Consider the following 24,373-nt stretch of genomic DNA (forward strand, 5'->3'; position numbering starts at 1 on the left):
ACACACACTGTGCCTCTGTTCACAATCCCCTCGCGGCCACAAGAGCAATTTGCTTTCATTATCTCCAATCTTTCAGCATTTCTTCAAACCTCTTTTTATAGCGGGGGTGGGGCACAGAAATCCTCTGTTCTCGATGTGATCACAGGAAATAAATCTGCAATTTCACGTTTCAACAAGCCATCCACACACACCCCGTGGCAGGAGGGGCTGGGATCTCCAGCCGAGGCTTGGGTTCATCGTTTCTGTTGGGGACAGGCGTGTCCAGGAGGCAGCAGGGAGGAGGTTAAAGCCTCCCACCGGCTCCCGTGCCCAGGCAGCTGTTCTGCCTCACCTGCCTCCTCCGCTAAGAACCTGGGAATTACAGGCTGAACAGCTTGGGAAACTGGCCCATTTTACCCATTAGGCCCTGAGGGCTACAAGCTTTTTAATAGCCCATGAAAACACCTGAGAGCTGCCAACACTATATTGGCTCAAAAATTGAAAAAAAAAAAAAAAAAAAAAAAGGCGGAAAAGCAAAAATAAAACCACAGAGCAAAATTAATAAAGGCTTAAATGAAATGTTTCTAGAACACTCCATTATGTCAACCTTGGTATTTTTTTTTAATTCAGTGTTCATAAAAGTTTCATTATGTTTAGAAATAAGGTTAGGTTGATGGGCTGCAGTCTCATTTTATAAGGATTCCTGAGGATGCATGCTGACTTTGAAGAAATTACAGGAAAATATAAAATGGGAACATACCTACTAATGAAATAATTTCAAAATTATCATTGCAAGCTTCTTCTATGATGCCGCAATAAAAGAGGATTTAAATTTGTGTGTTTTGAGGCAAGCAGGAGACTTCAACGTGAGCTTGCTTAGGGCCAACGAGGTCTTCAAATGGTCTTGCATGAGATGGGCTGGCATGCAAAAGGAGCTAAGTAGATAAAACATGTATTCATTAACACATGGGTGCGTGGAGAGGTGACTAGGAATGGGAGATGTGTGGAAAGTTGGGTAAGCCTGTGAGTATGTGGATGAGCCAATAAATGGATGGGTAGAGAGATAGATGGACTTTAGGGAAGGCAAGATGGCTCCTGGGTGAAGGAGTGAGCGGTGTTGCCAGGCCTGACCACCCGAGTTTGATCCCCGGGATCCGTGTGGGAGAAGGAGAGAGCTGGCTCCACAAAGTTGCCCTCTTCCCTCCACATGCACCCACACAAATCCATAAATGTAACAGAAGAGACTTGCAAGGGTTAATGAATCAATGGCAGGATGGATGGGTGGGCAGATGGTTGGAGAGATGAGTGGATGCAAGGAGAGACAAGTGATGGATGGATGGAAGGAAAGATGGATAGAGATACAGATGGACTAATTAATGGATGGTCTGATAAATGGGTTGGCGGGGGTTGATGGACTGATGAAGGGTGGATGGATGAATAGGTTAAGGATGCTTGCGTGGATGGAAGGAAGATGGGATGATGTAAGGTTGACGACTAAAAGTGAAATGGACAGTGAACGGGCAGGGAGAGAGTGATGGGCAGACAACTGGACAGAGAGACCATTGGAAGGACATACAGATGGGGTGATGAAGGTAACTTTCTCAGTGTCGTGCAGTGAGCTTGTGGCTGTCCCCCGATTCCTTACGCTTCGCCCTTCAGGAAAAACATTAACACTCCCGCGTCTCCTCAGGCTCAAGGATGGGAGCGTCCTAGAGATGATGTGATCCAATTCAGTCATTTACAGGTGAAGAAACCGAGGCAGGAGGAATGGAAGGGATTTGGCTGATGGCAGGCTGACTTCACTCTCACTGGGTCACGGCTTCACGGTTACTTCTTAGCAAGCCCCAGCTAGAGCCAGTTGCTCAGACACTTGGAGCATGATACGTATCCAATAGCGGCTCCTGCTATGAACCCCAGCACCTCCCTGCACCCCCTTACTGTCCAGAAGTCAGGGTTGTCTCAGGGCTGGGCTCACATCACTTTTTCTCTGTCTGCGAGGTGCTTCTGCCTAACTCACGGGCATCACTTTATTCCCGGGTGTCTGGGGTGTTGACAATTAAGACTTGATGGGAGGAAAGGGAGATCCTTCATCTCCTGACATCCTTGGGTGTTCCTGTGGCTTTCCCCTGGTGACAACTTTCCCATTCTGTCTTTTTCTCTCAGTCCACATGCTGGGAACCCAGGGATAGATTCCTGCACAGTGGCCATGGTGGCTTCTTCAAGAATGAGTCCATAAGCCACATCACCATACGGAGAACCATATAGAGCACACACAAGCACCTCCACTACCTTGTGAAAGATATGCTGTTATAAAATCCCTGTTAATGATGAGGTAACTAAGGCACCAAGAGATTAAATGATGTTTCTGTGACTCTACTGGACAGCAGGGGATTGAACTCAGGGAACCTGAGCATGCATAACCCTGAGTTAACTTGCATTTCAGACTTGGACTTTGGCTATATAGGAAATCCCTCCCAAAACACAGGTTTTTTTTTTTGTTGTTGTTTTTGTTTTTTTTTAAATAAACTTAGTTCCATCAGGTGCCTGAACCCCAGCTTCCCAGGAGCTGGCCACGGAGCATCTGACTCTTGGACCCTTAACTCCGCGTGCGCACTGGAGAGCCTGATTTTCTGGGAATGTACTTCCTGAAAGGATTCTGTCCCAAGTGCTCATTCCAAACAGGGTCTCTCTTCACCCAGAAGGCCACTGGGAAACAGTACAGCTGGAATCTACAGGCAGATAGGAACACTCACGTCGGGACAGAGACTATGTAGAGAATAAATACTTTCATGTGCCCAAAAAGGCTGTGATGAATGGCTGGAGACCTGGAGGGTCTGGGCAGAAAGAGCCCTCAATCCAATTTTGTGGGATGATTTCCTAAACTAATTTAACGTGTGTGGTAGGTGGGGGTGGTTGCGTGTGAGTGCACGCACATGTGTGTGGTGAGGTTGGAGGTCACAGTGTGGCTCTTCTTCAGACACATCTATTTTGGTTTTGAAGCAGGGTCTCTCACTGGGGGCCTGGGGCTTGCTGGCATTAGAAGCAGATGCTCCCACACCCCAATTTCAGGGGGGTTCTGAGCGTGGAACTTAGATCCTCAGGTTCGCTCACTTTATCTACTGAGCCACCTCCTCGGCCACTTGAACGCTCTCATCATGTAGATGTTACCTGCGATCTCAGCTCAAAGTAGTTTAGGAAAAGTGGTGATTTGGGAACTGGGTTTGTGATTCACACCTGTAAATCCAGGGTTTGGAGCCTGAGGCGGGGGGCTCCTGAGTTTGAGGCTAACCTAGACTACAGACCGAGTTCAAGACTACTCTGGGCTCCATGGTGAGACCCTGCCTCACCCCCCCCCACTCCCCCACTCACCCCCGCCAACGCTCTGGGAGAGAGTAAGCGTAGCATTCTGGGAAGAACCGTGACTCCTGAGTTAGAACGGCACGGAAGCGAACCCCGCCGTGAGATCCCCCCCCCCCCCCCCCCCCCCCCCCCCCCCCCGGCACAGGACTTCATGTTCCCGTGGCGTTTCCTCATCTGTGACACAACAGTACAGGACTCACGGTGTTGCTGCAGGAAGGACATGCAATTTCTTCTTCAGCAGGCACTTTATACATGATCTCCAAGCAAGCTGATGGATTCCATCCCTGCCTCAGTTTCCATATCTGTAAGCCGTGGATTCTTTCAAAAGTCCCTTTGGGGCTTACAAGGTTTCTGGGTAGACTAGCAAGGTAATGAATGGAAGGAGAGGCCTATTCTGGAAGCCAAACGCAGCCTAAGCGTCGGCAGTATCACATCTGTTAGCGCTAAAGCAACCGGAGTTACTCTGTTATTAATACTTACAGCGGGTATTAATCCTTGTTATGACGCCCTGCCACGATTATGGCCGCTGACGCTGTAAATGAATACTAATACCGTCTCTTAGATCCCGCCCGCAATGTCTCACAACGCCCTCTGGGGTTAAGAGGGACCACGCTTGAAATGAGAACCTGGGATTGTGGCATTTCTGTCGCATCCGCTGCATTTCAAAAACAAACAAGGCGAGGACTCTCTGTATAAACAGACACAGATAAACCTACAACCCAGCATGGGCGGGGGGGATGACGGTGAGCACACACACACAGCCGCCCACCACAGCACCACAGGGACAGCTCTGATCACAACCAGGAAGGGGGAAAAATGGCCACAGGGTCTCTGCCACACCCCCTTCAAGACTCAGATCTTTTTCCTTTCTTTGAATCCAAGTTGGCCTCAGGGACTTGATCTGATTTCAGGGGTGCAGTGTGCACATCCCAGTGCTGCCCGCTCCCACCCCCCGTCCCCAACTTTTGGCTTTTATTCTTCTAGACAATTCCCCCTTGGAATGGGGCCACACTGGGAGAAACCTGAGCCAGGGCGGCGTACATAGGAAAGGAGCCCCACTTGCAGGCCCAGGTGATCAGTGCTATCAACAGTGACCCCCGAGAACCTTCCAGCCCATGGAAGCCTCTGGATGCTTGTGTATCTGCTCAGTACCCCATGTAGCAGAACAGCTTCCCTGCGGAGCCCAGCCAGATCCCAGGCACATGAGACTCCTGTTTATTTTTTTTTTTTTTTTTTTTTTTTTTTAGCCGTTAAGCTCTCTGGGATTGTGTAGCGGCAGGCAACTCAGAACATGGAACAATGCTAAATCAGCCCACAGCACTGGGAAGACTCCCTGGAAGAGGAGGCATTTGGACGTCACTGGGGAAGTATGCCATGCCTATGCAGGGACAAAGGACTCCAGCTGTCAATCACAGGTGTCCCTCTTCTCATGATGCTACCAAGTCCAGGGGACCGGGGCAAAGCTCTGTGGATAAGCGGCATTGCAAGTCTCCTCTCATCCGAATAATGGAGAATTCTCTACAGGGATCAGCCCGGCGTCACCGCTTTAAATCAAAACGACAAGCCCTCCAAACTGGTTCAGGTGGCTCGCGCATTTATAAAAAACGTCTTTTGCCAGAACGAGCTTGCGACGTCTAATTCCTGCCCCAAGCACATTTTTATAGTTAAGCTGTACTGTAAATGTCATTTAATTTACCCAGTAACGTTTGGGCAGATAGTAAATGGTAGCATACACTGGATTCTTTTTTTGTCTGGTCTGATCAGGATTCAGGAGGAGAGACTGTGAATTAATCGTCGTAGGCTCCGATTGATAGTCTTTTAGTCCCTTCTCTGCTGCATTTCCTGTGTTCTAGATGTTAAGGGAAGAACAAAGAAGGGCCTGGTAGGTGGGGGGTGGGGTGGGGTGGGCCAGGGTGAGCTGGGGGTATCAGCCAGGTGGGAGCCCTAGGCTTTCGCTTGCCATCCACCGGCCCCTTCCTGCCTGTGCTGGAGAGAGGCTGCCCCTGGAGTGGGCGCTGGGGCAACATTCCAATGTCCATGACCTTAGCTGGGGCAAGAAGCAACCAGCAGGCTGCCTTATGGAGAGCAGGGGGCAGTGGGAATCGTCAGACCTTCTCTTCAAGGAGCTCCTGAAGGACTCTGCTTCGTCTGTTTAATGCTTCTGCACCATAAACAGCGTTTTCCATCTCAAACAGGCCCCACCCTGCTTGCACATGAAGCTGAAAAGACCCCCTCCTCATCTCCTGTCCCCCAGGGTCCTGTGGGAGCCTGTCTCTTCCGCTCCAAAGATTCTCTGTCTGGCTGAACGTCACGAACTTGCAGGACCCTGTGTCAAAGTCCAGCGTGGAGGAAGACCTCTGCTCATGGGCTCAGTTAGCACAATGGTGGTTTTTCTCGACCAGATACTTGAAGCAACTTCAGGGGGAGATGGATTTATTCTGGCTCATGGTTTAGACTACAGTCTGTGGTGACGGAGAAGGCGTGGGAGGGGCAGGAGTGTGAGGTGGGGCTGCCCACATTACGTCATTATGTCCTCCGTCAGGAAGCAGAGAGCAGACAGGATGAGGGGCCGGGCGGTGATGCCTCAAAGCCTGTTTCTACCACATCTGTGGACGCTCCCCTTCCTAAAGGTCCCACAATCTCCCAGACCATTCCAGCAGCCGAGGAGAAAGCCTTCAAACACAAACACCGTCGGGGGACACTTCACCTTCAAATCACAACCCCTTAGCAAGCACACCCCTCCCCCACATCTAGCATCTGTGAACCCACCATCTCCACTCAGAGTCAGCACCCTCCACGTGACCCCAGTGATGGCTGAGGTTCCTGATGCGTGTGTGTGTGTGTGTGTGTGTGTGTGTGTGTGTGTGTGTGTGTGTGTGTAAACCTGGGGTTGGTGTTGAGCTCTTCCTCAATTGCTGTCTATTGTACTCCCCGAGGCAGGGTCTCACACCTGAACCCAGAGCTCCAATTCCACTAGTCTATCTAGCCAGCTTCTCCAGGACCCCATCTCTGCCTTTTGAGCCCTGGCATTTATGTGGGTTCTGGGGTTCCATCCTGGTGCGGAAAACACGTTAGCCTCTGAGGCATCTCCCATCCTAGAACAACTTTCTCTTTAACGTCACCTCTGAACTCCGCTGCCCTCTTCTTGGGGACCCAACCACACTGGCTTTACACTCTTCCTGCAAATGCTTTAAGCTCCAGCCAGTTCCCCATGGAGAGCAGGGAAGTGCGGATAGAGAGTGCCCCCACCCAGCTGCAGCCGGTCCGGTCCCCTGTAAGCGAGGGAGCAGAAAGGCAGGCTGATGGTCGCCATAACTCATGTCCACCCTGCCATCCCTGGAGCATCACAGCCCTGCACTTGGCACACAGGAGGCCGGGGTGTGATCGATTACACACTTCACGGGGCCACATTTCCCCGGCTCATTAAAAGAGTTAACTGGATTTACCAGGAAGATGAGCCATCAGAGTATGGCTGCCACTGAGGGGGAATGAAGTGGGTGGAGAGGAGCGTCCACTCCATCCATGTCACTGGGAAGAAGCGGACCCTCTTAGGGTCACAGAGGCAGGATTCACACCTGGGGCCACGTGGGCTGCAGCCAATCACACCATCTCTTCAGGGCTCAGTGGTAGTTATACTGCAGGGATGCAGGAGCCGACTCCAAAGGCCAGTGTGGGGCTTCATTGAGGAAGGAAATATAAATACAGTGACTTCGAGGAAAGACTCACAGAGGGGACTGGCTAGTGACCAGCCGTCCGGGCAAGAGTGGCTGGGGAGACGGCTGAGCCAAGGAAGAGTTTGCCACCAAACAATCACAAGGACCCGAGTTTGGGTCCCCCACACCCACATAAAAAGACCGGCATAGAGACACATGTCTGAAATCCCAGAACTGAGGAGGCAGAGACAGGGGACCCTGGAGCCAACTGGACAGCTGAACTAGTGAGCTCCAGGTTCAGTGAGAGACTCTACCTCAAACAATAGGGTAGAGAACAGTAACAGAAGTGTAAACCTCTGGTCTCCACACACATACACACACACAGGTACACACACACACACAGAAGCAAGGTTGACTAATGCATCAGAAATACCCAATGCCAGTGTGAGAAGCTCAGTTATGCGTTCTGGGCAGTGGGCATGGGATTACCTGGGCTTCTGGGTCTTGCCAAATATCCTACATGATTTCTTCTGCTGATCTAACATAGCCTCTGGAGATGGGGACGTGAAGGCCCAGAGAAGGAGAGCTACAGTCCCAGGGTCACACAGCTGACCCTGACACTCTGATGCTGTCTATTACCACGTCCACACATGCCCGCCCCCTTCTCCGACACTCTAAGGACACACATGTCACCACTCACCCCATTATGCAAATGCTGGGTGATCTGCATCCTGGGAGGACCCAACCCAGTTCATGAAATATTAATGAATACCGATGGACTTGAATGAATGGGTGAACTCGTGAATGAGCAGTGGCGGGATCCAAGAGAGTCAAAGTTCCCGGAGGGTGGCCACTGCTCTCTCTTGCTCCAGCGGCCAGAGCTGCGCCCAGGAAGGGGTCATGCGAATGGTTCGCTGTTCAAGGGTGAGTCAGTGTGCCAGCTCCTGCCTTCCTCAGGTCCTCCTGGCAGAGGCACTCATCAAAGACTGTGGATGGAGCAGGCCATTAGCCCACCATAGCAGAGATACCTCCTAGGTGCGGGCAGCGGAAGTAGGGAGGCATCCGAGATGAGATTCAAGAGGGGCGTGCGGGTGTACTTAGGGGAATTCTGCATCTTATTCCCATCACATCAAAGAGAGCAGGAAAGGAGGAAGCTAGAAAGAATCAGAAATGCGTACGCTTCACTTGAGGCCGTCCTGTAAGACACCACGCCTGTTCTCCTCAAACTTGTGTCAGGGAGCCAAGGACCAGAGGACTGTTGCGTCACGGAGGGAGCCCCTCTCAGTTTCCTCATCTGAACAATAGGCTTCCCTTTCCACAGCGCTGGCTCTGCGGCTTTGTTTGTGAACAGCGAGTGCAATAGTGGAACCCTCCACTGTGCGTCAGGGACGGCCCTTCCTCTTGCTGCTCACGATAGACCTCCCCAGGACCTGGAGTAATTAATTTGTTTGGGAACAAATCTCATTAACTGATTGTCCAAGTTAATACTTTATGGGGCACGCTTGGCTGCCTCTCTGGACCCCTCAGCAGAGCACCAGGTTGTGTTTTCCCAGGCAGAGCACAGAATGAAACGCCAGCACATTACCGTGACCACCAAAGTCGGGTGCATACAGAGCTGGCTCCTCTTCTGCCCTGGAAAATTCTGGGGTGGGTGTGGGAGGCTCTCTGGGAATGACACGTTTATTTGGCTCATTAAAGACCATCAACCAGGTAGTTGCTTTTTAGGGAGGAGGGCAAGTCCAGGCTAGCTTGTTTGGCTATGGACAGTGGCCTTGGAGTTCATGGAGTTCCAGTGCTGGCTCCCTGGAGGGTTCACTGGTCCACAGGGGACAGCAGGGGCGAGGGACACTGGAGTTTCACCTGAGTTCAAAGCACAGGTAGTTATACTCCTTGTCTGTGTATTACTGTGCCGCTCACACCTACTAAGCACTCAGCACAGGCAGAATGTGCTGAGGCAGACAGTAGGTCTTCAAGAGTGGATGGATCCTGACTTCACTACAAATTGCCCCTCCGTCACCGCAGGCACCGATAATTAAACCCAAGTCTGTACACGACATGATGGTAGGGATTCTAAGGACATTCCAGGAGTCTCTCCTGTGCAGCATTCTGGATCTACTTGATTTGCAACTCAGGGAGGGAAGTGGTTGAGAGAAGACCCTGTCCTCTTGACCTCCTTGCTCAGAGGCTGCCCCACAGTATCCCCATGCACACAGGTGCCTTGGCTCAGGGAGGTCCCAGGACCCCTACTTTATCCCCAGGGTTCTGTGGCTGAGCTGAGCTCATCTTTGCTTGTAAACCACCAGCCAGAGAGTGAGGGATGCGCCCACCTGTGTCTGCGCCTTTTGCTCGGAGCCTCGGTTTTATTAAAGAAGATAGTAAAACACCTTAAATTGGGAAGTAGAGTGTAGATGTAGAGGGGGTCGTAAAGCCACCCCGGCGCTCTCCAGCGCGTCACAAAATGTTTTATCTACTGGGAATCGTAAAAGTGTGAATTCTGTCCTGGGTTGTTATTACACACCACCGAGACGCCGCCGCCGCCGCTGTCATCGCAAGATTCCAGGAAAGGCCGCACTTTCATTCACGCCCGGGAGCAGCTAGCTGAGGAACCCGCTTGCAAGTCACCGGGCAGGTGGGAAGGGCTCGGTTACCTCCCTTGCACACGCTGTACACTAACGAGGTGGGACACCTGCTGACGCCCTGAGTGTGTGAGGAGACCAGAGCATCTCTCTGTAAGACCCACCCACCCAGGGAGGGGGCTCAGGGGTGAAGTGTTTGTCTATCACCCACGCAACCTGTGTCAACCTAGGTGCATGCTGGTCACCTCAGCGCTGGGGCACGAAAGGAGGGTGTCTTATTAACTAGCTAGTGTAGGCAAGTGAGGGATGCCAGGCTCAGGGAGAGACTCGTCTCAGAACATTAGGTGAAAAGCTGTTGAAAAAGATATGCATCTCCAAGTCAACCTCTGACTGTCACATGCACACACACACACACACACAGGTGAGCGCACCTACTCACGTACACACGCGTGTGCACACATGCCCTCTCCAACACGAACAGTTCCTGCGTACTGACTCAGGTGACACACACCGATCTGTTCAGGCCACATTGCCTGAGCTTTCAGCACGTAGGAGGTACAGTAGTGGGAGTCTCTGTCCCTGCCTTGGAGGCTCATAGGACCCAGCGAGGAAGCAAGGTCACCTCTGAAGACAGCGACACACCTGTCCGGTGCACCCGTCACAGGGTCCTGCTGAGTGTGAGGACACGCCTAGGCTCTGAGTTCTGCAGCCTGTAAGTCCTCCCTACAGCCCACCGCCATTTTCCCTTCATAGTTGGGGAGGCCTAGGCACAGAGGAGGGCAGGGGCCTGCGTACACGCTCATGCCTTTGACATTTGGATCAGTGAGAGAGATCTGAAAGCTAGATGGAAGTACATGAAGAAAGAGTGAAAACAAAACAAAAAAGTTCTTTGTCTTTAACCCCAACTGAAGCAAAAAGTATGCAAATCAGCCTCAGCCCATCATTTTTATTTATGCCATAAATTAGGCAAATTTCCCCTCCCGAAGCCCTGGAAAATGAGGCTTGATTCCACATATTTTGCATTAATTTCCAAGGCAGTTGGCCCCAAATTAGCTTTACAACTTGCTAAACCTGCTTTAAAAGGGGTGCAGAAGGTAGAGGGCTGTTCAGAAGTCTTCAGGGAATGAGATGTTTGAGGGGCGCTCTGTGCCCTCTCTTTGAAGATTAATGTAGGGGTGTGGTGGGCTTTCACACCCGGGGCTGCCGCACACAGCCACATAGGTTGTACACCGACTAATTCCAGGCTACTGTCGGCCTGGAGTGTGGTAGGAAAGGCTCCTCGTGGGGCTGTGCAGGGTGGTGATCCCGTGCATCCCCTCTGGACCATGCAGAGTGAAGGAAGCTCTTTGAATCTCCTTTTTACAGATGGAAACTGAGGCTGGAGGAGAGTATGTGGCTTCCTCCTGCTCACGCAGACTCACCAATCTGGTCAGAGCTCAGTTAATTCTGTCCCGGTACTTCTTCCTCTACAATCACCCCCTCCCCGCCACCCGGAGAGCTCTCAGGACCTGGTCAGTGAACCTGCACCTGCCTGGAGGCTTGTATTTGTTTCTTTTTTCTTTCTTTTGGTTTTTCGAGACAGGGTTTCTCTGTGTAGCTTTGCGCCTTTCCTGGAACTCACTCTGTAGCCCAGGCTGGCCTTGAGCTCACAGAGATCCTCCTGCCTCTGCCTTCCGAGTGCTGGGACTAAAGGCGTGCGAATCCACTGCCTGGTGAGGCTTGTAAAACACAGCTGACCATTGGGCATCCCCTCCCCACCCCAGGCTAGCATCCCTCCAGGCCATCTCTCCCTCTCTACTCAGAGCAGGTCCCGGACCAGACGTCTACACCTTCTCTCTTTATACTCGTTTAGAGTGGGTCAACTTTAAATGAGTTCAAATTCAGCTTTCTTATGTCCTCTGCTCCATCAACTCAAACTGCAAATTTCCATCCCAAGTCAAGGGTGTGGAGAATATATATTTTCTGTAAATGGTTTTGCCTTGTGTACAAATACTTTACATCTTGGTTGAAGACTGGATGCCGTCCATCCATCATCTATCCATCATCTACCCACCCATCCATCTATCCATCCATTATCCATCTATCCATCCATCAGCCATCCATCCATCCATCAGCCATTCATCTATCATCCATTCACCCCCACCCACTTATCCAGTCACTCTACTCATTCATAGGAGTGATAATTAACCTTTACCATCCATCATCCATCCACCCCACCCACTTATCCAGTCACTCATCCACCCACCCATTCACCTATCCATCCATCCATCCATCCATCCATCCATCCATCCATCCATCCTCCCTTTCAGTCACTCTACTCACTCATAGAAATGATAAGAATCAACTTTCACCCTCAAGGATCATCCAGAGGAGAGGAGGACAGTCACCATGACTGTGGGGCCTCCTAGCTTGTTGGCCATGATTGTTTGTGTGCCCCTCCCCCAGCCTGATGAACACATATGTGCCTGCCGGAGCCACATCTTAGCACCCTAAAAGTGTCGAGGAGTCAGCAGAGCCCATGAGCATTGTCTCTCTTGGCCATTGCTCTATTTGGCTTATGGATATGAGTGACCTCGCTTCATGTGTGGGTTAAGCAAGGCAGCCCATTTCGTGGCACAGAGGGCAGTGCAGGCCAGCCACATTCTTCTGGGAGCTAAGAAAGAGCTGAGTGTCCTTAGCTTAGTTAGGACAGAGATGGCCTAGAATAGTCTTATGCAATGGCTTTCTGGGAAGGTGGAGACTGGTGCTCACTCCGCGCTGTCCAGCATGGCAGCCGCCAACCATGGCAGGCTGCTTGAGATGCGGCTGGAAAGACACGGGAAACTCTAATCCTACTGAACGGTCTCCACGTGTGCCAATTGGCAGGGCACAATCTCTGGCAGAAGCTGGAGACGTCATAATAGCCCAGGATGAGCTGGGAGGGTGGTGGACATGGCAAATGGGAGTCAGGTGACTGAGAGGGAGCCTGTGCCAGCAGACACACAAGAAGCAGAGAGATGGGAGGGTGGCTCCTCCCCGCAGCATCCCTGGCTCCACACTTGGCACCACAGCTGCCTGTGACTCAAGCTCTTCAGGAGGCCCGGGAGTTCCGGGCTAGCCTGAGCTACACAGCAAAACCTGACCACAACAAAACAAGACAAGAGCTCTGGGGCAAGCCGCTCGCCCTTGAGGTGCCCTGACTGAGTCTTGGTTTCATGTTCCATTTGGGTTTCCACCACACAGTCCCACCGACCGGGAGATGTGTGGACGTCAGGAGTTTGCCTCTCATAGCTGGGGAGATGAGAAAATCCAGTGCCTAATGACGGCCTGCTGCTTACAACCCAGCCTTCTCAGTGTGGAGTCCGGGATTGTCTTCTGTTCAACCCCATGTACATGTGTGCAGCATGTGTGTTTGTGTGCACGCGGAGGCCCAAGGCTGATGTCAGGAGTCTTCCTCCGTACCTTAGTCACTGAGGTAGGTTCTCTCCCTGAGCCCAGAGCTCACAGGCACTAGTCTAGCCAGCCAGCTTGCTCCGGGGGAGCCTTCCTCTGCTTTCTGAACACTGGAGCAACCGGCAGGCTGCTGTGCTGCCACGGACTTGACATTTCTGTGGGTTTGGGGGATCTAGACTCCCATCTTGATGCTTGTCAGGCAAGTGATTTACCAGGCACTGCCTTTCCCCAACTCTGGCCTCTTTTTTAAGGTCACCGATCTCATTCTCAGGGCTCCACCCTCTTGCTGATTGCCTCCCACAAAACCCCTCCTACCCAGGGGTGGGGTGGGATTTGAACATATGAAACGTGGGTGGGGTACAAACATTCCACTGCACATGCCCATTTATGATGCTCAGTTTTGCAAGTGCCTCCAAATTGGGGGCGGGTGAGGCTAGACCAGGAAACTCCCACCCAGAGGCCCATGTTCAGCACCTTTCCCCTCTATGGTTTGTCCAAAGCTCTAGACAAACCCTGGGCACTGGACTGAACCCACCAGCCTGGTCCGGTTTCTTGTCCAAGGCTGGTACTGACCACATCACGTTTGTCCCAGTCAACTTCCCCTGGTCTTCACAACCCAGCTCCCCAGGTTTCTCCATCAGCAGCTTTCCAAGATCCACGGGGAGGGGGGGGTCAAGGGAGCCCCACAGGGATCTATGGCTATGGCTGGATCTCCCAGAGCCCCTGGGGTTCTGCTCACTTGACTCAGGCCATCTGTGCAGATGACCCTATTCCCAGGGGCATGGCACTCTAAGGGTACCTCAAAGATGCAGGTGCCAGCTCCTCATGGAGGCTCACGGCTTGACGTTGCCTTCCTGTCTCGCTTCCCCATGCGGCTCTATTTCTGATGCCTTCGGCTTTGCGGGCTCTGTTGCCACAGAGAGAAGTCATCGCTGTGGCTTCTCCGCGTAGAAGACATACATTTGAGACAAGCGAGGATTCTACACTTTCCCTTCCTCCCCGTCTCTCCTTCCTCCACGGGGTCTGGATATGTATCTGAGGCTGGCATGGGAGTCACTGTGTTTTCTCATTCTGGTGATCCTCCTGCCTCAGCGCATATCACTGAACCTAGCCAGCTTCCCGGAGTCAGAGCCAGGGTGAGGACCTGAGTCCTAGTTCTGCATCTCCTCGGTAGGACTTTGAGGCACATCTTCCTTGTGTCTGGCTCTTTCTTTAATAAAAAACGGGAGTATGGGAGAGAGACAAAGGCAGGTGGGGACCCTAGAGAGCTGCCTCAGGAGGTGGACACTGCAGACCCTGGGAGGGCTATTGGAACCCCACCCACCCAGGCATGTTGTCATTAGGGTGGGCAAGACAGAGACTGCCACCATAGGCAAGGTCCGTGCCAGCTCAGGACGTAACACACATCCACCAAGCAACAGATTTAAAAGCCAGGCTGCTGACTCTGAAGCCTGATGTTTATTAATGTCTCTGTGTTTTCCCAGGATTCAGTGGGGGTATGTGCTGATTTTGGAGCTGCCTGGGACCTAAGAGGAGACAGATCCCAAGGCCACCTGTAGGGCATCCACAGAGTTTCTATACGGCAATGAGCTTGGCTGCAAGAACAACCGTATCCAGCATTTCTTCTGGAAAGAAAGATGCTTCGGAGGACCCGCTGGGAGCACCCGTTATCCTCGTACAGAATTTGCACGGAGGGCTCTTCTCTCATTACAGGGTGTATCTCTCTCCTCCCTCATGTTTTGATTTCCCTCTGTTCCTCCTTTCACTGTAGACATCTCCAGCGATTTCCCATTTGTTGCTGCATTGATTTTCCTCACAGCCATCCTACCAGGGAGGACCCCGTGATCGTCCTCTTGTAAGATGAAGCTGCCTGGGATCACACAGATCTGGGAGGTTCAACTCCAGGTCACCATAAAGAAGATGAAAACAACGTAGCCTCGTTGACAAATGGTCTGTGCGCTCACGCTGGGGCAGACCCAGGCTGAGGAGTTTTTGGATGCTTCACGTTCAGTCAAGCTCTGTAAGAGTACATCATCTGGGAAGGGGGGGGTATGTGAACGAATAATGAGTGAATTACCCATAATTGAGGGATGCATGGGGCGCAGAGAGCCACATGGCTGGCATGGGAGGAGAGAAGCAACAGGCAGCTCCTGGGTTTGAGGCCAGCCTGGGCTACGCAGAGAAATCGTGTCTGGATAAAAGAATCTTCAAGGTCAGAGAATGGTGTTCGTCTTTTGTGGGGGGCCAACGTAGGCTCAGGGAGCCACAGCAAGCAGCTCAGGGCTGCACTCTGGAACCAGCCCACTGGAAATTATATCCTGTGGCCTCAGCTGAGCCAGCAGGAGGTTGTCCTAGGGGGATGGTCCGGGCTGCAGGGTCAACCTGAGTAAGAACGGAACGCTGCTTCACATAGGAGCCGTCTTCCCGGTCTGAGCAAAGCTGAGGTGACAACTTTCTCGCAGGGCAAGCCAACTCGGGACACCTGACATCTGCTCCTGGTTGAGAGGACACCTGCCAGTGTGGAGTCCTGCCAGACGGACATGCTCTCCAGGCTGCCTCAACATCTAGAACAAGGCTGGGCTCTGGGATCCAAAGACCCTGGGTTTGAATCCCACCCTAGTCATGCATTGCCCATGAGACCCTGTCTTAGGGTTTATGTTGCTATGATGAAACATCACGACCAAAATCTACTTGGGGAGAAAAGGGTTTATTTCAGCTTACAGTTCCACCCCACAGTTCCCCACTGGGGGACATCAGAGCCGGGATTCAAGCAGGGTAAGAATCTGAATGCAGAAGCTGGAGCACAGACCACAGAGGAGTGCGGCTCACTGGCTTGCTCCTCATGGCCTGCTCAGCTTGCTTTCTTATATACCCAGGACCACCATTCCAGGGGTGGCACCCATACCAAATCAGTCACCACTCAAGAAAATGTACCACAGGCTTGCATGCCGATCTGGTGGGGGCATTTTTCTCAACTGATGTTTCCTCTTTCCAAAAACTCTAACTTGTGTCAGGCTGACATCAAACTAGCCATCACAGACCCTGAACAAGTGCCTGGGCGTTCCTGAGACTCAGTTTCCCCTTCTGTAAAATTCAGCTGTTGATGTCTCCTGACGGATCTGGACAGGATCAGGTGGGAGAATGTGGAAAAGGCGCAGAGTAGACTGGCACTGGTCTCGTGAGAAAGCCAGGAAGTGGGAGTGTTTGGAGTCTTCAGCTTTCGGGGTGGTCAGCTTCCAGAGCAGCCCCATCTCCCTGGGGTTCAACTGTCTGGTGAGTGCCAAGCTCACGACTGTCCTGGCTTTTCCCAGCCCTGTGAGGCCGCCTCATGGTAATGATCAACCCACCAGCAGATGGAAAGACTTTGGCTTGTGCCTAGGAAGTGACTGTGCTGGTCCTGAATCCTGATGTCTCTTCCATTATGAGAAATTTCAGCCAGTTTCGATGCGAGCCAAGGCTGTTGGGGCTGTCGACTGGCCTTGCTTTCTTCTTCTTCTTGGCTGCACAAAATAAACCCTGAGCTCCCTCTTCTGAAGCCACTGACTTAGGAAAATTCTAGCCGACCCAGTGATTTCTACCCCAGTGGCCTTCCGGGCTTAGTGAGCACAGAGCTGGCCCGACCCGGTGGCTGTACCTTAGTGGAGGTTTGTTCCCTTATGTTATTATTCTACAATAGGGCAGGACCCAGTGTGGACAGCCCATCCCACAGGCTCTGCCTGGGTTCAAGGCTTCCCTGGCCATCTCTGGGCAATGGTGGGAGGTGAGACTTTAGCTGCTCTGAGTCTTAGTTTCTTTATCTACAGAAAGGGGGGAAGCTGGGAGGCCTAGAACCTGGGACCATAGCCAGGGCATATTCGCACCACGTGCTCACCTGCCACCCCCTCAGTGACTTGGCACCACTCCCTACACCTTCACTTCTGACTCAGTTTACCCTCCTTATCCTCAGCCTGAGTACCAGGCACTGCACCAGTCACCAGAGTGCATTCAACATCCACCTTGCTCATGCCAGTTGGCCCCTGCTGTGCAGGGCTTTGGGACAGGGAGGCATCAAGGGACTTGGCGTAAGGGGTGTATTTTGAGGTTAGGAATTAGGGGGCTGCGGAAGTGACGCCGTGGGTGAAGCATTTGCTGGATAAGCGTGAGGACTTGAGTTCAGACCTCAGCACCCGTGGAAAAGCCAGATGCAAAATGTGTCCCTGTCACTTCACTACTGGGGAGGCGGAGGCAGGCAGAACCAGGGGACTCCAGATTCAGTCTCTAAAAGTAAAGTTGAGAGCTACCGAGGAAGGCACCCAGCGTCAACCTCTGGTCTGCACACCTGCACACACACACACAAACACACACACACACACACACCACAGACACACACACATACATACCACAGACACACACACACAGACACACAAGACACCCCCCACACCATACATATACACACACATTCGCAGACACACACAGATGTACACACACACAAGACACTCCCCCCCACACCACACATACACACACTCAGACACACACATTCTCAGACACACCACACACACACACACACACCACAGACACACACACACATACATACCACAGTCACAGACACACAGACACACAAGACACTCCCCCCCCACACCACACATACACACACTCAGACACACACATTCTCAGATACACCACACACACACACACACACACACACACACACACACACACACACAGAGGCCTCATTTTGTAGGCCAAGCTGGTCTAGAACTCACAGACCTCCTGCCTCAGCTAAGGCTCCTGAGGGCTGGGATGACAGGTGTGTGCCGCCACAACCAGTCAAGAGACTGGTTTTCATAAGGAAACAATAGGTTTTGTTGCACTCCTATCAAAGTGGACAGCATGATGTCACAGGGCACATGTGTGAGCCCTACATGGTGGCACATAACTGTCATCAAGCACTTGGGAGGTAGAAGTGGGGGGATGAGGAGTTCGAGGTCAGCCTGGGATACATGAAACCCTGTGTCAGCCCCTACCCCGCGGTACACGGACCCACATACACAGTAAAATGGGCGCTACGGCAGGATTCATTCACATCCTGTTCATGTCACACAGTTACTCATCCTACCTCCCCAAAAGAGATCCCTAAATGTGACACCTACCCTCCAGGTTAAGAGAGTCGCACACAGGCCTGGGATTGACACAGCCTGCTACCCATTTGTGATCCCCTTCTCTCGGTGCCTCAGTTTCCCTTATCTGCACATCAGGAATAACACGCATTTCTGTCTGGTGGTGAGGGTGCTGCACACGATCCTCACAAACCACTCAGCATGAGGCTTAGAACAGAACTCTGTAACGGATGTTTTCATGACTTACACACTCTGCGACCGTTAACCGAGTCCACACAAGTCTGCAGAGATACCCCGTCCCCCTGCTCCGAGCCCCCCCATCCCCATAAAGCCAACATGTTTACTCTGTGCTATTGTTACAGACACCTCAGGGCTGCTTCCACATACACACCAGTGGGAGGGTGCAAGGGGGCTCGTATGTTCTTAGCAGCTGGACCCCACTCCTTTTTGAAGAGACCCCCTCTCCATCTGTAGTGAAGGGCAGTGGGCACCGTGGCTCACTGTCTTGTTCCCTCACATCTAGGGAGCTCCAGGGGTCTGAGGGAACAGGGAGAGCAGCAAGTGTATCCGTCTCCATCCTCCTCCTGCTGGATTCTGCCTGCTCAGGGTTTTCATGCCTGATGTGGAATTCTCTGCGTGGTACCTGCTGCATCCATCCCTCCAGGGCTACTGGCTCAGCAAGTCTTTACCCATCAGGCCTGGTGAGAACCATATATGGCCACCTGTTAGATTATTCCTCCACCGAAGCACTTAGCTGGCAACCCGAACCCTGTAGATCTCTTGCTGGGGTGCAGGTACAGGACAGGAAACAGTACCCGGCCGAGGAGCACTGTGTCTTGAGTATTGCCCATGTTCCTCCCCATCCATTCATCAAAGCCCCCATTCCTAATAAGATGATGCTCAGAGCACAGGTTTTGGAAAGTAATTGAGTTGAGATGAGGCCTGAGGGGTTGAGCCCCAAGATTGAGATAATGGCCCTTGGAAGGTGAGGGCACCAGGCCTCACTACCTTTTGTAGCCACGTAAGAGGAGAATTCAGCCAAGTGGACAGTCCTCATCAGACACCAACTCTGTGGACCCTGTGAACTTGGACACCGCCGGAACTGTGATTAATGAACTAGTGTGTTTCCAGTCAGATAATCTAAGGGATTTTTGTAACAGCGGCTTGAACAGAGCCACGTCAGAACTCAGCACGTGGACCTGAGCCCTTTTTCTAGAAGTCTCTCTCACGTCTTCTACCCAATATGTCATGTTTCATTGTCATTGATCATGAACTCCTGGTGGAGGGGTTCAAAGCCACACAGTACGAGGGTCTGGGAAGGAAAGCTGTGTACATCATGGGGTACTGAGTTCTCCCTTGCTAAAAAGGCTGTGGGCAGGTAACTAGGGTGCCTGCTGGCCCTCCTCCCTTATAGTGGCTTAAATCACCTCATTATTTATATGAACATCTACGTCACCCAACCTCAAGAGACTGGTTTCTTGGTGCTGGTTCATAGAGGAAGTTTGCTCAGGAAAGCAGGGAAGCATTAGGTGCATGTTGAACGTGTGTGTGCCAGACGTGTGCCAGCTTCTTTGATACCAGTTCCAGAATCCTATAAACACCCTTCCAGGTTGGTCTCATCATCCCTGATTCTGCTCATGTCCCACAAGTAGCAGAATGGAGTCCCACACAAGATGGTCTCCTTGAAGGTCAACCGCAACCAAGCGATGGAGTGAGCTTGGGGCTGGGGTGGCTCTGAGTTCAAAACCACTCACTCTTCCTAAACCCTGTTAACCTGACAGACACTCACCAGAACAGCCTCGTCTCCATCATGGAGTCCAAACACTGGCAGAAAAGGATGAGTTGGGGTCTGAGTTCTAATGATACCTTCCTGGGAACAGCACCCTTCTGCCTGCTCCTCATCTCTGCTTCCCCCCTGTTCACTGTGTGTCAAAAGCTGGCAGGGACTTCTCCCTGAGAAACAGGGACCAAGCACAATCCGAGGAAGAAGGGAGTGGAGCTACCTGGCCAGCCGAGGAGCCATCCATCCTAGATTTCAGCGTGACACTCACACGTGGAGCTTCTTTCTACCTAACCCATTCTGCCTCTTTTCCTTCTCCCAGGCACCAGCTGCAGCTTTGGGAGCCCCTAGTGGAGGTACACAGTACGGGCCTGCAGCAGCAATCAACACCCGTGTACTGCGCTCCTTTGAATGCCTTGCAAGAACGGACTCCTGACCCAAAGTCACAAAGCAAACTGCTCTGCTCAGGAAATGTCCTTTCTCCTTGGGGAAGAAAAGGAAGGAGACCGGAATAGTTTCCTAACGCCATGCCCAGCAGAGGTGTGCGAATACAAGAAGAGTCCTTCAAGTTTGGATCAGGTAGTTCCTGGTGGGGGCAGCCAAAACTCCTTGATCAAAGGACAGGAATTCAAAGGGAAACACAGTTAAGGGGGATGAAACAGCGACACATGCCAGAGACTGGGGGAGGCAGCAAGTTAGAGTCTTACTGAGCAATATTGAATTTGCTTTGTCCATCCAAGGGAAAAAGAAAAGAAAACTGAGTCTTAGCATGCATGTGCAATCACTCCCCACATGCATGTCTTAGACAAGAAGGGTTCTCTTCAAAAACAAGCTGCACTTCATACTTATTTCTGCCTCCCAGCAAAACAGCCCAGAGAACACGTACCCTGCATGGGAACTGCAACAAGTCCCCACCCCTCACAGGCAAGCAGAAATACCAGTCTGCAAACACTGGGCTCCTCCAACACCTCTCCTATCTGGTTTGAGTGGATTTGAGCTACAGGCTAAAAATAGAATTTATTGTGGAAGATCAATTGTTTCCAAATGGACCGTTTGGAACTGGCAGTGCCCATGGGCCACCCTGGCTCCCTTCTTATGACTCAGTCAGAACCCCATGGTTAGTAATGAGCCTTTGGAAGAAGTGTATCAGTGGACTTTGATTTGGTGGTGACCTGAAGTTAATTAAAAACATATGCTCAATAGCCATGGTGTGGAGCAATTGGAAAACACAAAATGTCTAAAAAGAAAAAAAAATCAAAACACAAATGCACACACCCTGCTCTTTCTTCTACACACTGGCACACACTGAGGACTCAGGATGCAGAATCCTGATCTTGGTTGACATTTCTTTACATACCCCACCCCCCATGCCCATAGGGATGCTTTAGAGAAGGTAAAACTAAAAGGTAGAATCACTTTAGAAAAGACAGCGAGCCTCTGGACATCTTTGAGTTTCTTGTGTGGAGTGTGTGTGTGTGTGTGTGTGTGTGTGTGTGTGTGTGTGTACAGATTTAAGAGGTGGGGCAGGGCAATCTGGATCCCATTCAAGGCCACCACGCTATTGTTGGAAAGAGACAGCTAATTAAGAAAGGGCATGCTGGGTAGAAACCATTGATTTAAACCACATCTCTTTTCCGTCTTTCCCAGGGAAACTGCCCAGACCTGGTATAGATTGGAAATACCACTGCCTCACATAGGTATGTGTGTGTGTGTGGGGGGGGGCAGGGAGTTCTTAGGATATGTTTTATTAAAGAAGGGCAAAGAATGTCCCTGCTCTCACTTCTGGGCCCAACAGTTAAAGAAAAGAGACTGGGGATAAATGCCTGATGTTTGCTGAGGAGGGCACTCCAGGCCACGAAGAAGAGACACCAGCACCCAGAGGTAGGGCCTGAGACAGCCGAGAGCTGTCCGGGGCCTCTGGTGCTGAACTCAGGGGTCCAGAATTCCCAGCCGAGACGCCGCAATGCTTATCTGTCCCCTGAACTTCAGATCAAGAAGACCCAAATGAAACGGACCTCATGTGGCAGTCACCTCAGGCAGACACCCAACCATGTTTTGAAGTTACCATGGGGGGTGGGGGGGGGCAAGAGTCACATCCTGCCAAAAGGAGAGGTTAAGCGGTACAAACCCAATAGCCCGACTCACTAGGCTCTCCCAGTGTCTTCAGCCAATCCCCAAAGCTCTAGGGGTCAGCTTTGGATAAGTTAGATTACCCACTCCTCTCCACCTCCGTTTCTCACTATAACTTCCTGGGACCCCAGCAGGGTGGAGCGAAGGTGTGGCTCCAGGTTGGCGAAGGAACTGACAACCTCCACAAACTCAGACCCCCTTCCTAATCTGCAAGCACGTGGCTTGCACTAACACTCTTTCTTCATTTCAAATATCGATGAGGGAGGCTAGGCTGTATCCGGGGAGAAGGGGCCCAGCCACTGATGCTCTGACATTTCTTTTTCCACCAAGTTCTGAGAACCCTGAGCTCCCTTCCATCCGAGAAAGCCACACCCAAGTCCAATTTCTTGACACCTGGCTGGGACCCATCCAGGGAACAGCCCCTCTGGCTAGCCCGAGCCAGTGTGGGATGATGGGATGGGAGGGAATTTGGTTGTGGTGACAAGCAGTCAGCTGTCCCCTTCCCATACCTATCCTCTTCCACAGAGAGCGACAGAATAACCTGGCAGTCAGCCCCGGGTGCAGTTACAGAGAGCTTCCAGAAGCTGGAGGTTTGGAGGGGACTCCACTCCAAGGAGCTCCCCCGGACTGCAAAAGGGAGTCTGTCCCCAGCCCGAGAGACCGACGAAGGACCCGAAGCCCAAGGCGGGAGTCCTTCAGATGCGTCCCCACCTGCGCGCTTGGGCAGGGACGAGGTGCCCAGCCCCGAATCCGGGCGGCCCGGCGGGTGGCGCGTGTGTCCTCGGACCAGCCGCAACCCCCTACTGCCCAGGTCAGCCGCGACAACTTTGTCCCCTCTGGGCCAGGGTCCTCGGGGTACTTACCTTCCGCCCGAGCTGCTGCGGGGCTCCCCAGAAGCAGGGCGACCAGAAGCAGAGCGATCCTGCCGGGTCCCGAGGCGTGTGGCCGTGCCACGGGCATCGTGGCTGCGGAGCCGGGATCCGCGCAGAGAGATCCGTGTAGCGGAGTCCAGGCAGAAGGATCCAGGAAGCGGGGTCCAGGCAGAAGGATCCAGGAAGCGGGGTCCAGGCAGAAGGATCCAGGCAGCGGGGTCCAGGCAGAAGGATCCGGGCAGCGGGATTCAGGCAGCTCGGTCCAGGCAGAGGGATCTGAACAGAAGGCTCCGAGCAGCCGGGTTCCGGAACGAGGTCCAGGCAGAGGGATCGGTACAGCGAGGTTCAAGCAGAGGGATTTGGACAGAGCAATCCGGACCGTAGGGTCGAGGCAGCGGCTCCTGGCGGACGCGCAGCCCGCGGTGGCTCTGGCCGAGCTGCACCAGGCGCGGGCGACGGGCGAGTGAGGAGGAGCCGCGGGCGGCGAGGGAGCGGAGGGCGGGGGCTGGGGCCCGAGCGAGCGAGCGAGCAGGAGAGAGAGCTAGCGAGCTAGCGAGCGAGCTAGCGAGGGGGAGCGAGCACGAGGAGGCGGCCGAGGGCCGCTCCGGGGCAGCCTGGCCCTCCGGCCCTGAGAAGTTGGTGATATCGCCGTGTCCCAGATGGGCCCAGGGTCCCCTCTCTCTCCGCGGATGCTGGGGCAGCCAGACAAGGCGGAAGAGCGCCTGATGTGTCCTTGCAAACCCAGTCGGCCAGCAGCAAGGCTTCTCTCTCCACTGCAGAGCCTTCTTTTCGGCCCCCGAGGGCCCCACCGGGCCCCACCCGCCCAATGCCCTGGAGCTTCCACAGAGAGTCCCAGTAACCTAGGAAGTCACACCGACTGCATCCAGGGACCTCGCTGGACCAATACACAGGACCGTGGAATCCTGTCTGATACTAAGTGGCTCTCCGCCCTGGAGACACCCAGCCACAGACACCTAGGTGTAGACCCACCACCACCCATGTTAGGATCCCAGTTCCATCCGCTACATTCTCACTCTCAACAGGATCCTGAAGATCTTCCAGGCTTCCAGAGCCCGAGCCCCATTTTTCCCTCCCCCAAGGAGATCTTTGGGTCCCGGTCCATCCTCTGGAGGCCGCTGTCCAGTTCAGATTCTCCAGCAACGGGTCTTTCTTCCACACACAGGAGACAAGCAGCCACTTGTAGCCAGGCACTGGCCAGGGGCCCCTTGAGACATGCCTCACACCCAGGGAGACCGACCTCCTTGTTCTGCAGTTTCACAGGCCCAGCAGGCTTCCCAGGCCCCTCACCCCAAGTGAACAGCCCTCCCCTCCCCCACCCCACCTTGCCGCTCTGCACAGGCCGGGAGCAGATGGAGGGAAGGTTGTAGCAACTGGGAAAAAATAATGTCTTTAGCAGAGTGGAGGAGCTGGGAATCCCTAAAAAAGAAGCGGGGGAGGGGAGAGCTGCAGGTGGGAGGAGAGCTGAGAGGGGAGG

The 24,373-nt window shown here is 52.8% G+C and overlaps 1 protein-coding gene across 1 annotated transcript in view; it reads right to left on the reverse strand.

Annotated features, from left to right (window-relative positions):
• Sez6l (seizure related 6 homolog like) overlaps positions 1–23,370 on the reverse strand; it is a 167,913-nt gene extending 144,543 nt beyond the window's left edge. The window contains 1 exon segment of the mRNA XM_028858821.2: positions 22,870–23,370. Coding sequence (XP_028714654.1) covers positions 22,870–22,966 — 97 coding nt within the window. The 5' untranslated portion in view covers positions 22,967–23,370.
• Between the last annotated feature and the right edge of the window lie 1,003 nt (positions 23,371–24,373).

The sequence above is a fragment of the Peromyscus leucopus genome, chromosome 23 (assembly GCF_004664715.2).
Source record: "Peromyscus leucopus breed LL Stock chromosome 23, UCI_PerLeu_2.1, whole genome shotgun sequence".
Classification (NCBI taxonomy): domain Eukaryota; kingdom Metazoa; phylum Chordata; class Mammalia; order Rodentia; family Cricetidae; genus Peromyscus; species Peromyscus leucopus.